Source organism: Trachinotus anak, unplaced genomic scaffold, assembly GCF_046630095.1.
Source record: "Trachinotus anak isolate AG129_WGS33_773 ecotype Australia unplaced genomic scaffold, CSIRO_AGI_Tana_v1 ptg000019l, whole genome shotgun sequence".
NCBI classification, from domain to species: Eukaryota; Metazoa; Chordata; class Actinopteri; order Carangiformes; family Carangidae; genus Trachinotus; species Trachinotus anak.
This window is the reverse complement of record NW_027273870.1, coordinates 8,195,058-8,209,016: the sequence shown is the minus strand read 5'-3', so window position 1 is coordinate 8,209,016 and position 13,959 is coordinate 8,195,058. Positions and strand designations below refer to the sequence as shown.

The 13,959-nt window shown below is 39.3% G+C and overlaps 1 protein-coding gene across 1 annotated transcript in view; it reads right to left on the bottom strand.

Moving 5' to 3' along the window:
• dnah6 (dynein, axonemal, heavy chain 6) overlaps window positions 1–13,959 on the bottom strand; it is a 54,609-nt gene that overhangs the window by 20,559 nt on the left and 20,091 nt on the right. Inside the window, exons 41-56 of the mRNA XM_071503919.1 lie at window positions 13,565–13,708; window positions 11,911–12,132; window positions 10,637–10,784; window positions 10,186–10,343; window positions 8,419–8,550; window positions 7,993–8,164; window positions 6,727–6,873; window positions 6,490–6,563; window positions 6,224–6,378; window positions 4,698–4,929; window positions 4,435–4,587; window positions 3,159–3,299; window positions 2,410–2,652; window positions 2,039–2,206; window positions 1,586–1,821; window positions 123–267 (exon numbers count right to left, since the gene is read on the bottom strand). Of these exons, the coding sequence (XP_071360020.1) occupies window positions 123–267; window positions 1,586–1,821; window positions 2,039–2,206; window positions 2,410–2,652; window positions 3,159–3,299; window positions 4,435–4,587; window positions 4,698–4,929; window positions 6,224–6,378; window positions 6,490–6,563; window positions 6,727–6,873; window positions 7,993–8,164; window positions 8,419–8,550; window positions 10,186–10,343; window positions 10,637–10,784; window positions 11,911–12,132; window positions 13,565–13,708 (2,670 nt within the window). The remainder of the gene's footprint in view (window positions 1–122; window positions 268–1,585; window positions 1,822–2,038; window positions 2,207–2,409; window positions 2,653–3,158; window positions 3,300–4,434; window positions 4,588–4,697; window positions 4,930–6,223; window positions 6,379–6,489; window positions 6,564–6,726; window positions 6,874–7,992; window positions 8,165–8,418; window positions 8,551–10,185; window positions 10,344–10,636; window positions 10,785–11,910; window positions 12,133–13,564; window positions 13,709–13,959) is intronic.

The following is a 13,959-nucleotide window of genomic DNA, read 5'->3' as shown; positions in this document are numbered from 1 at the left end:
ACTATTTTCCTGTTTCCATTCCAACTTTGAAAAAAAAAAAACAGTAAAAATTTAACCACAATTTGTTTACTCTGAGCCCTACTCAAAAAGATCAGCCTTTTTAACATGAACTCCAAACATACCTTCTCAGGTATGAAATCAGGGTTTTTGATGTATTTTTGCAGTTTCAACAGGATCTGAGGCTTGATATTGTCCTTGTCATAGTCTGTCAGACGCCTGAGGAAATTGGCATCTCCCAGTAATTGCTTGGCACTGGGCCAGTCTGGTCTGTAAGGGAAAGGGCATGTGTGAAGAAAAAAAAGAAACTAAGATAATACCTTAATTTATATGGGGACAAAAAAAATATTTGAAAATATATTATGTGCTCTGATTTTCACTTTGATTCTGGCAAGTTATTTCACATTTGGAATTGTTAACTGCTAGCAATGATATAAGAATGAAAAAGTAGGATATTTAGATAGTAGATAGTAGTATCCCATTTACAAATAACCGAGACACATAGTTATATAAAATACTACAAGTCATAATGGTTACAAATCATATACCACAATTCAACAGTAAGATGCACATCCTCACTCAGAACATGATCAAACAAAAGATGAAAATATAATGTATCAATAGAAATATTACACATTTATATGAATGGAATGTTTCATAGTATTAGCAGTAAGTGAAACTTCTACATGGTGTCAGTATGCTGAGGGCAGAACAGTGGGTGGTAAAAGGTGAAAGCAGGTAGGATATCAGGCTGGATTTATTTTGGCACAGCATTGCAGCAGATTAATGACTGATGACACCTACGGGTTGACAGAGTGCCAAGTCATGAGATGGGAGGGTAATCCCCCTGAATGCTGACTAAAAAATATATATGGGATTAAAAAATAGGCCCGAATCTCATACATTCAGCAGAGACACTTTAAAGCAACAAAGAAGATTACTATTATAATGATGATGACCATTTCTGAAATGACTGAGATGATGTTGATAATAATTATGCTGAATATATCAGCATAATCATTATGACCCATCTTCATATAAGATGATGAAGGTGGCAACAGAGATGATTGTGTTTATGATGATGGATCATCAGGATAAAGGTCAGAATGCCTGATGAGCATCTTTCTTTTGTGAGATTGTTTGATATTCTTGCTTTTTTGTATTCACTTGTCCTGTCACCTTGGCTACACACTGGTATTTTTTTTCTCTGATCTGACACAATTAGTCACTTTGCTATTCGTATTGAATTCAATCAATTGTCTTGAATGAATGAAACACTCATCATGTCAAGATATATGATGTTATATATTATATTTAGCAAACCCTTAATGTCTCGTCTGTCCTTTGTGCTCCTCTGACTTTATAATGAAAAAAAACCCAGTAATTGGCATCTGTCACCACAAATTTGATTTATTTCCTTCTGAAACAGAATATCAGGATGCGATATAACTGGTGAGTTGTGAGCTTATAGAGAATGGAATTTTTGTTATAAGAGAGGCAGAAGTATAAGTCTTAACAAAAATCTTTGAGGATGAAAAGTCTTGCTTCTTTTAGAGGGTTAGAAAGGGTTAAAAAGAACAATACTGACTTGCAGTTGAGCAGGATGCAGACTGCTTCCATGACAGTCATGACCAGGTCTGGGGGTTTGGTGAACACCTTGATCTCAGAGATGTCAGCCTTGTCCAGAGAATTAAGAGCCTGATTGGCACCCTCCAGAGCTGGCAGAGCCTCATCCAGGTCCCTCTGGGCATCATCAGCTATGGCCTGGGTGTCTTCAGCTTTGACCTTGGCTAAAGCCTCATCCTCTTGCACTACTTTACGCACCTGTGACAAGGATATATTTCACAAACAAAATCATCATATCATATCATAACATTTTATTTTTGTCATTGGTGTTAAGTTTTGAGGTAATACTACCTTATCTTTCTCTCTCACACACACACACTCACACACTCACACACGCACACACACACACACACACACACACACACACACACACACACACACACACACAGACACACACACACACACACACACAGACCTCATCAGCACTCTTCTGGTCAACAGCCAGTCTCTGCATGAGGGCATCAACATCGATGGACTTTTGTTTCAGGACTGGCTCCAGAGCAGAAAGGTCCACTTTCATTTTGTCCACCAGCTCATTGGTCTCCAGCAGTTTGGTCAGACCGTTCTTCACCCGATCCCTGGCCTATTCATGAACACACCCGCAAATACATGCACTGTACTACACACATTACACCTGCAGACATAATCTACAAGACAAAATGCATTCAAGTATCACAGAAGTCACACAGAAGCTGAGAGTAAATTACTAACAAGAACTTTCAACCAAAACTGACAACTAATCACAATTACAGATAGCTGCTCGTGCATTCTGATGGTTTAACATACAAGCACTAACTGCTGCCTCTTCTCATTCAGCATGCCCAGGTAGAGGTTGATGAGCTCGAGGTAGGAGGTAGGTGTGGTGTAGTATCGACGTCTCAACTCTGAGTAGAAGCGCTCAGCCATGTCAGTGACACTAACATGTATCTCCACGCACATGGCTGAGAAGCTCTGCTTTAGCTCCTCGCTGCCAAAGTCCACATTCTGGAAGAAGGCCTGAGAGACAGAGAGCAGAGCCTCACGAGGCCACTGGGCACCAGAGGGTACAAGAGAAGAGAGGAAAGGTGAGATAAAGAGCAGCTATAAAAATGCATAATCGTTTTACAAAATGTAATAATATAGAAATTCTATAAAGATGTAAATTACAAACTTCCACAACAGAGTTACAATAAAGTCAATAAGCTCACAAAAGACATAAACGTAAAGAAATAAAATGAGGTGAAAACAATAAACTACAATACAACCCTAAACAAGAGCACAGGTGAAGAGAATGGTGGATAAAAGAGAAGATAGAAGACCAGAAAAAGGCAGAAGGGACTTCAACGCTAGGTCATTTGTCCTTCTGTGCATGTAGGTGATCCCTACAACGTGTGTGCTTTAGCATGTGTACCAGATAGCATAAATGTGTTTATATTGTATTTCTTTCTATCCATAATAACTATCTAATAATAATCTTCAGTTTCACACACCCAACCCAAAGAGAGCTTTATGCATGAATGGATGTGGTCAGAAAAATAAGAGCTGCCTCAGCATACCTGAACAAACCAGTCAATGGTGCAGCAGTTGACCAGAGAAGGAAACATGCGACAGCGGGACCTGAAGGCATCACCCACGGGACTCATACACAGCACTATGTGTAGCTTCTCCCGTACACGAGAGATGAAATACTGGAAAACCTGAAAGCAGGAACACACACAGAAAAACAGACACACACATGCAGTGAAGATTCTGTAACTTTGAGGTTTGGTTTCAGCAGGCAGAGGACATTAAAGGCTGATGTTCTTACAGCTCAGTTGTGAGGACACTGACTTTAACTGACAGCTCTTGCCCAGAGTCTAAGAAAACTTTGGCCCATTATGGGAAACACTGTATATGAGATGTTATGTTCTTAATCATCTTTTAGCAACTGATAGTGGTCAGTCAGTTTTACTTCTTACTGCAGTTTGATATTGATATTGATATTGATATTGGTGAGCTCTTGTTTTAATTGACATCCTTTTGCATTAGACTGGTTAATTAAAATCTCTGTGAAAGGACTCTCTGCATTGCAACTGGTGACAGTAAATTGGCCTCAGAACCTTTCAGTTGTGAGTCTCCTCAGGGATCAGTCCTCCCTAGCCCGTTGTTCTCCCCTGTTTTCAGTCTTTCTGTAAAGCTAAGCTCATTGTCTGCTGTCTGTAGCTGCACAAATTCTATACAGAATGAGAGTGGGATCAATCGCCATCTAACTCTTGACAAGAAAGCAAATAAGCCTAAACAGTTCCTTTAAGTGCATCAAAAGTCTTACCCCTGAGCAAACCACTGTCCTTTTAGGCATCTACTGAAATCAATTAGAAAAAGACACTCTGCAGACATCCGCATTAGTTCATATCACAATCATCATTTGTGCTCTTCCCACAGCCCTCTTTCCTGACATCTTGAGGAAATTGCAAACTCAGTTTTAATCAACAAGAGAAAACGATTTCTGACAAAGAAGATCATCTTCAAGATGAAATCATTTTTACCCACAACTGTGTCAAAATCTGTTTATATAACAACTGTGCAGGTATTGTTTGTGTGTATTAGATTTGTGGTTATTATAGAACAAATTGTATCAATAAAAGCTACCAAAAAAGAACCTAACCATACAAGAAGTATCACTGACAGATGTGTGAATTTTGGCAACTTTCAAACTCAATAATTTGCTCTGATCATCAGGCAATCTGAATTCATCTGTTTGTTTACACATGTTGTAAATATACTGAATTATATTTTTAATACCTGAATGATGATGTTTCATATATTACTCCATGTGTTTATGTCTGTGCGTACCTCATCCCTGTTCTCCTCACTGATTCCAGCCTCTTTGGCTTTAGGGCGGGTGGCAGCAAGTACTTGTTCCAGCTCATCTTTCTCAAAAAGGTTGGGCACCTCGCCAGAGTTCAGCATGTTGTTGATATCCTCCAGAAACTCCTCCACCACAATCTACAACAAGCAGAGAAAAGTCAATGGCAATAATTATACTTGATGTACAAAAATTAAAAAATATATACCTGATATAATATATATCTTTTAACATGAGCCTTCCTTCATACCTGAGTGTCTGTAAATAGAAACACCATATCTTTGCCCTCCACACCAGCCATCTTGTAGAGCCTCCTCAAGTCTTCATGGAAGCTGTCATAGTTGTAGCCTCGACTCAGCTCAATCTCGAAGCAGCGGTACCCACACATGTGGGCTGCTAACCGAGTGAGTGACTGCTTGCCTGTACCTCCCACTCCTACTAGCAAGGAATTGCCTCTCTCCTGGCGAATCATACGGGCGATCCTGAAAGATGAGAGGCCAAAGCATTGTCAACACTACTGATAATCATGTATGTAGGGACATGGTATACACACACAAAGTAATTCTATCAAAGCTCATCTACACTTCTAAGAGGAACGTTATCATCAGCAGTGGCATACACCGATCAACCACAACATTAAAACCACCTGCCTAATATTGTGTATATCCTCTCATGCCACCAAAACAGCAATGACCTGTCGATGCAGAGACTCCATAAGACCACTGAAGGTGTCCTATGGTAACAGGCACCAGGAAATCAGCATCAGATCCTTTAAGTCCTGTAAAGGACTACAAGTTAGGACCTTCATGGATCGTACTTGTTTTTCCAGCACATTCCACAGATGCTTGATCGGATTGATATCTGGGAAATTTGGAAGCCAAGTCAACACCTTAAACTCTTTATCATGATCTGCAAACCATTCCTGAATGTTTTGCAGTGTGGCAAGGTGTATTATCCTGCTGAAAGAGGCCACTGCCATCAGCTAATACCGTTACCATGAAGGGGTGTACATGGTCTGCAACCATGTTTAGGAGGTGGTATGTGTCAATTTATCATTCTGATGAATGTCAGAACATTGTCCAGAGCATCATGCTGTCTCCACCATCTCACCTTCTTCCCATAGTGCATCCTGCTGCCATCTCTTCCTGTGGTGTGCACCCAGCCTTTCACATGATGTAGCAGCCTTTGCTCCCCATGCACATCAATGAGCAGTGGGCCCCAGTGACCTGTCGAAGGTTTACCACTTATCCTTCCTTGGACGACTTTTGGTGGCACTAACCACTGCATACTGGGAACACCCAACAAGACCTACCGTTCTGGAGATAGTCGTCATCAGGCATGGACAGTCGTCTAGCCATCACAAATGACCCCTGTCAATGGTGCTCAGATCCTTACGCTTGCCCATTTTTCCTGCTTCAACTTCAAGAACTGACTGTTCACTTGTTGTCTAATACATCATTACAGGTGCCATTGTAATGATGATAATCAATGCGATTCATTTGACCCGTCAAAGGTTTTATCATTGTGGCTGATCGGTGAATGTGACATTTTGTGCAATAGAGATAAACACTATTACTGTACAAATACAGTATATGTAAAGTTCTTGGGCAGGGTTTTTCCAGATATCATCCGGTTGCTAGTGAACTAGCAACTTCTTTGATTTAACTTTCATCTCGCAGTTTACACCACCTACAAGTAAAATCCATTAACCACCAACTAAGATGTTACCTTACAAAAAGTCTTGAAACTCAGCGGTGCAAGTTTGTATGTACATACCTGGAGACATGCTCAATGGCATCCTGGAAGAACACCAGCTTGGTCTTCTTGGAAAAAGTCATGTTGTAATCATCGAGGTAGTCCTGGAGGACAGTCTGGATCTTATTCATGTCTGTCAGATCCTCATACATACGATCTTCTTTCTCTGCACCCACCTATAATGGTTTATGAGAGGGAAGGCAGAATGAATAAATAAAAGTTGTGAGGTATTTCAGTGTTAATATAGATATTGAATGTTTTCTGAACTTTCCATAATAAGATCTGACCTTGATGAAGTCTCCAAATATGATGGGCTGAGTCACAAAGTATGAGGGCTCGAAATCAATACTGAAATATTTCTCTGGCAGAAAGAAAGAGAGGGTCAAAAGAGGAGTATTCTTCAACTGGTAAGGATGCAAAGAAAAGTGGAAAACGACATATAGAAGTCCAACATTTGCAGGATTCAAACAGTTTGCGTATTTAGCGATGTAAATCATGAAAGTGGACTTTGGGAGAGTTCTTACTGGCCATCTCACAGATGATAGTGTTGAAATAGGTCTTATCTTGGTTGTTGATGAGTCGATCATGGAACACCCGCTGACACTCATGGCAGAAGAGACGGAAGATTTGGTTCTTATCTCTCACTTGACTTGGCTCACACTGCAATATACCTGAACATTAAGAGAAGGAAATATGTATGGAAAAATGAACTGCTGTTTTTTTCCCACTTTAAATCAATATGCATATTACTAAGGTACAAGGTAATGAAAAAAAAAGATGAAAAATATCTAAAAGAAAACAAAGTGATTGAAAGAAAAGCAAAAACATAAGCACAGCCACCTGAGACTTGTTTTTAAAACAGTAAAAAAACTGAGACAGAGAAAAATCCCATAAAGCTACTAAACAACAAAGGAAAGGAAAACGATAAAGATCTAACAATGAAGATTTAGATGTGTAAGTCCTTGTGTATATGTGTGACTGTTAAATCATGTGTAACAAGAGGCCTGATGGAGAATATAGACAGTATTTTCATATCAGTGCTTCCAAAAGAGCAAGTTTGCTGCTCATCTTACTATTAATGGTATATATAATATAATGGTTATTAATACATGTGAATGTAAACAGAACAGAAGCTAAGGTTGCAAAGAGAGAGACAACAATATCAGAAGATGGGAAGAATGGGCACTGGTTTATTAAACCTCAGCAAAAGTACTATATGCAATGATAAAGGACACTGTGTGTTTGAGTAATGCACTCTGCCTATGTTGAACAAGCAGAGTGTAGAAAACTGGTAAAAGTCACTTCAGTTCATCTTTGTGATCTGATGATGCCTGCTGGCTAAAAGAAATTGAGGGACAGAGGGAAAGACAGCAGGGGGGTTGATGGTGCAGACGATCTGGAAGCATGGGGATAAGACTTATAAATGTTATTAATGTGGTTTGAAGAGATAAATCAGAGCTGTGTCTCATGCTGTGGAGGCACAAAGACATTTAGATTTAGACATTCTCTGTATGTCAGTCTCTTCTAGCAAATCCAAAGTTTTGTTTGTGCTGTTGAGGAAGGAGATGGTGTACATTCAATTGCATGCATGCTTTCTTTTATCTCTCTCATATTCATGTTTACCTCCTCATCCACAACATTTTAAAAACTTGACAGACTTGGCCTGGTAGCAGCTCAGGGCCATTAGTTGTTAGCAGATGTAACAACAGAAACTGTTCTATGCAAAATCCAGGCTGTCTAATGACTTCTGTGTGTCTGTGCTACAGACAACATGTGTGGCTATGTCTCACCTTGGACACACTTGGAGAGGTCTCTGAGATTGAATACATAGTGAGACTTAGCTGGAGTGGGCAGCAGATCCACACTCAAACGGTTGTAAATCTCCACAGCTGCATCCACAATCTGTCCAGCACAGTCCTTCACCACTTGGGAAAACTCACTGAGGAAACCACTCAGGATGGCCTGGAGGAAGGTTAGGAAGGAAAAGAGTTTTTATATAGCATGAAAGAAGGAATTAAATGTGACTAAAGAAAACTTAAGGAGTGGGAGAAATGAAGAAATGATAAAGATTGATAGAGCTGGAGCAAGACAAAGATATCATAGTGCTTTAAAGCTATAAAAGTATGTGTGACAAGTCATTGACAGCAATCATTTTTGTACACTGATTGTGTGTGTGTCTGTTGTATGTGACTGTTTAGATGTGTTTGTATCCTGACATTGAAGATTTGTTTCAGGCTGTGCTCTGAGGGCATGGGCAGACACAGCATGCTGAAGTGGCGGATGAATCGGGGGGTCACAGGGTTGCGTCCCCCTCCTGGAGGAGCACATGCTGCTGCAATGGTCATTTCCTGCAGAATGAGAGAGGGAGAGTAGAATGGGAGGATGGATTATTTCCCATATGAAACTTCATCAAATGTCTTTAGTACTAAACAATAACAGTATCATTGCTGCTCTACAGCCTGTCATTCCATCATCTGGAAAATCAGATACCTTTAGCCTTTCTTTAGATTCAAATAACTAAATAATAATTCACAGCTGGAGCAGGCAGGAGTGGGATGGCACATCATAGAGAAGGCAAGGCATCTTTATTTATATCGCGCATTTCATACCAAGGCAACTCAATGTGCTTTACAAGAACAGAACAGCATAAAACAGCATAAAAACAAAAGAGTTAAAAGCAGGGTCAAAAAAGTAAAATAGAAGAAAAAATAGAAGAAAATAGAGGAAAATAGTTACACACGGTCAGTATTCAGGTGCAGGAAAATGCAGTAAGCTAAAGCTCTAGCTGTCTTTTGTTGCACTGATTTTGGAATCACTCACATTTTAAACTACACACTACACATCAAATCCTGATGTTGATATACAGTATGTCAGGACTAAAACTTCACAGTGAGGTAAAGGTGAATGGAAAACAAGTATACTCAATAAAATAATAATCATGTTGATTTAATTTTGTTTTGGCTGTCTGTGATGCAATATGTTATCACAAGATTAATCATATTCACAACTATGGTTTCCCTGAACGCTACTGCCTATGTTAACCCCAACATCACAAGTACACACCTGGACACCAACACATATAGTACACACACTCAACCACATTATAAGACATCACATACAGTTTACAAACCATAAGTAGTGTGTGGTTGTATAGAACAAGTTCATACAGGAATCTCTCCATGAATGCAGAATACAGATATGGGTCCACAATGTTAACACACATACAGTTGCAAACACTCACAGGCACACAAGATGAATGGGTTTCTCACATAAATGGACAGTCTTCATTACTCCCACTAGAAGGCAAAATTAAGTTGATGCTGACTATGTGAAAACAAAAACTAAAGAGCTATAGATACACTTTTTTGACTTAAAAGAAAACTGATCTTAAACAAATCTTAAACATTAAAGGACTCCAACATTTTACAAAATACAGTTGTTTGCAGTCTTCCAGAGATAGGTGAGAACACTGATATTGATTTTATCTCTATGAGTCAACTACACCTTCTGGATGGTTTATAGCTTAGTACAAAGACTAGAAACAGGAGGAAACAGCTACACTGTTATATCTAAGGTGCTTTCCAATAACACCACAACTGTCTTGTTTGCAGGATGTATGTTCTGTGTTTAACACATGTAGAAATAGAAAACAAGACCTTGAAGCTCAGAGGAATTAAGCTATGACTGAAGATAGACTGGCCCAGTAACAGCTGGTTTCAGTAACTCCATGCAGCACCTGTTAGGTTCTGTCTTTTTTTTAAATGACAGCTAACTCTCAGCAAGAAAGACTATTTCTCAGAACTTTAATTGGCCTATCTGTTCTAAATGCCTATTGAAGACTGTGTTTACCTGTCTGTTTGCTGATTCATAAAAGGGAAACCAAATCTATAGGAAACTACAAAAATAGCTGTATAACTTCAAGCAGCCAAAACCAGCTCAATGCACATACATAGTCATGGCAAATTAGCTCATATTATTTGTACCTGGATCTCCTTCCAGAAGAATTTATTTCTGTCATAGAAGCCAGAAAAATCTTGGAACTGTCGCAGGAGCTCTATCGGGGGCTGAGAGCCATAACTGTCCAGCTTCGGCATATTCAAGTCATCCACAAAGACCACTAACTTCTTGTTGCCAGGAGCACCTAGAAACAAAAGGAAAAAAAAGTTCATACAATACAAGTTCATACAATACTGTTGCAGCCCCTGTTTATTGGTGTGTTTACGTAGCTCCATAACAAACAAGCATGGCTGCAGTGAACAGGGTAATGTGAACAGGGAGTATTTAGCTATGAAAAAGGTTTGACTCGGCCATCGCTGATGTTGACTGCATATACTATTTTTATGAGATACCCTGCTGTCAACTATATGGTATGCATATGATGTAAACAGTCAGTGGCAATGTAGCATATTGTCCTTAAGAAACTTGTTCTCCTACCCAGGATATTTTTCCTCTTTTTCTCCAGTTTGGACTCAATGATCTCCTGTGTGCAGGCAGAGGACGTCTGAGCAGAGAAGCTGATATAGACAGGAAGGTATCCAGCCTTTTCCTGGATACTGTTGAGAAGGCCCCGAGCCACCACAGACTGCAAGAGACAGATACATAGAAATTCTTTAAAAACACTCACACCAATTTCCCCTTGTCTACCAAGTTTTACAATTCAATTTCAATTCAATTTTATTTGTATAGCGGCAAATCATAAAATACAGGTACATAACCTGTTGATAAAGATAAGTTAATTAGCCTTAGTATAGAGTTGTTGATTAAAGGAAAAACATCTTTGAACAGCCTTGTTGGAACAGGGTCTAGAAGACAAGTCAATGGTTTAGATGAAGAAACTGTTGAAGTGAGCTCAGAAAGATCTACAGAAGAGGCCCAGTCAAAATATAAACCAGTTACAGTAGACAGGCTACAGTACTGAACAGAAACCCGCGATTATTCTTATTTTCTTCTATGAATGATGAATAATAGGAGGTTCTGGCTTTACGGAGACTCTTTTTATATGCCGTGAGGCTATCTTTCCAAGCCTGTAGAAATTCTTCCAGGTTAGTAGAACACCACTTCCTTTCTAGCTTCCTTGAACTATGCTTTAAAGCTTGAGTTGTAATCTACACTATTTGAATTGTATCAATGTAAGGTTCATTTTCACAGTGAACAGTCAGTCATCACTGGGATGTTTAATGTATATATTACAATTACCTTTCCAACCTACATATTTATTATATCTATTGTATTCTACTGCATTGTAATATAGGCGCAGTTATTTTCATTTTTTATGATTTTAGTTTTGTATTCTTAGTATTCATTGCAATATTTTTACTTTTTTTTTCATGGTATCCTGCTATCTCCCTCCAAATATACATATGTATATGTACAATGGTCCCTGTTCCTGCCAACCGGCACTGATGAGCTAGAGAGAGAGTAGACTTCCAGGTCTTCTTCCAGTACACACAGAGTCACCCGCCACTTTTTTTTATTTAACAGCAAGTTTCATAGAAAGACTGACTGTTCCATGCTTTGGTGAAGATACTGTATGTGTAAATAACCTTGTTTAGAGACACAAGCATAGGGTTCCTGGGTGTCCATAGATGAGGAGCTATCATTTACACCTTCAAAATTTCAACAGAAAATGATGGTTGAGGTGGGAAGAATTTCCAGTAGCATTGACAGTACAGAACTCCACTCCACTCCAACTGTTCGAGAATCCTTACCTTCCCTACTCCAGTGTCGCCAGTGAAGAGTACAGAACGTTGCACAGATAGCAGTTTCTCCATCAGGTATCCATAGCGGATGGTGTCTGTGGTGGGAACCAGCATCTCAAAAAATGGCTGCTCTTTGCTGTATTTAAATGATGGGATTATCGTCTCCCATGGCTCCAAATGTTTGTGGTTAAAGTTCATGTACATGCTCCACAGGGTGCCAGACTTGGGGAGCTACACAGCACATAAGATGTGGATTAATTAACACACATACAAACACTTAACATAAGACTGTGTGTACAAGTTAAGAAAATCCTTAGAAATTTGGCATTAAAGAACAAATTTTTCTCTGATGATTGCTTTTGTTTGTAGTTTATGTGGTGCTTTAGAAGTTTCCCTGTGACATGTGATGCTGAATATGAATGCCATATTTGTTTCCCTAAATCATGCTGTGTGTGTGTGTGTGTGTGTGTGCAGTTTTTATTATCAAGCTTCACTGGCTTCATTATATGCTAAACACACAAAAATGTACACACACCACCAAAAAACACAAACCATCAGCTCCGTATTCAAAGACAGATAAACAGATGTGGAACCATGTGGGATGTTCCAGATGATACTCTGCCTTCATAAACCTTTCACTTGCTTTCTCACTCCATCTGCAGCTAAGTGAGTCATGTTCGTATCTTACAGTGTTCTGTCTCTGTCAGCAAGATATTCCTTCAATCATCTGCCACTTTTGCCAGCCAAGTCAAACCTCTCAAACAATTTACTTTCCATTTCCGGCTGGGCTGAAGGACTCATAATATCAGCCTTCACCCTATTTTGTCCAATTCTCTGCACCTCATCCTTCACAAATAAAAATGATTTCCTCCATTCTATAACCAATGATTCATAATTATCTAAAGTTGGCAATGTAGAATAATGATATACAATGGACTTCTATAACCTTGGCACAAAGCTCATCTGATTTACCTTTCCAATATGTTTCTTGTAACCTACTGAAGGTGTTACTAAAAAGTAGAATGTGGTGTTTCTCTTCTTGTCTTCATGTCGTACTTGTGAAATGTCTTCATTTCAGAATCTCCAGCAGAATCTCCTTTCAGATTAGCTGTGCTCCATCTACATACATCCAGTGTCAAAAGTACTTTGGTTTGGCGGCCTGATGGCGGAGCGGTTAGGGCGCGTACCACATGAGTGGATGCTCTTAGCAGGCGAGTGCCAACTCCTGACTGGCCCGACTCTATCCTGCGTGTCATTTCCCCTCTCTCTCTGCCCCTTTCCTGTCACTCTCTACTGTCCTGTTAATAAAGGCAGAAATGCCCAAAAAATATCTTTAAAAAATCTAAAAAAAAAAAAAAAAAAAAAAAAAAAAAAGTACTTTGGTGTAATATATGAGCTAACCTTCAGGCCTTTTCACATATTTCATGCTAATACCAGAAAACGTGCTGGAAGATGGGTTTGACGAGATTTGCTTTGAGTGGCAGAGAACAGTTATGACAGCAATCCTGGAAATGTGAGACTTAGTTATGACATTTTGTCTTTTTGTATGTGTGTTATTAAAGTATGTGGTGTCTGAAAATGTTCCTATATAGTGCAAAAACCTGTCATGCAGTTGATCTATTTCTGTCTGTATCATTCTGTGGATGTTTGCACATATAAATACCTTCACAAATTTGTTGTCCTCAAACTGCTCTTTCACAAAGGTGTCAAAAGCCTCCCAATTTGAACTGGTCAGGTTGCCACCTACTGCCCATAGGTAGCAAAATATGAAGGTCTGACATAATACACCATTGAGGTGCTTAGAATCCTGACACCAACACAAACACAAAAGAGAAGAAGAAAGAAGCTCAATCACTAAGTAATGGCAGCGTTCAAAGCAAAGTGAACACGTAGCATACAGCATGCTCTTGTCAAATATGGAGTATATTTGTGGGGGTCCAATTGGTGCTGCCTTTTCCTTTGTCATTAAATCTTTCCCATCATACTAAATCTTTTTGGTTACAGAGCTGAGCTATTGTGCAAAATTGCCTTGAACTGCACTAACAGACTGGCCCCTGT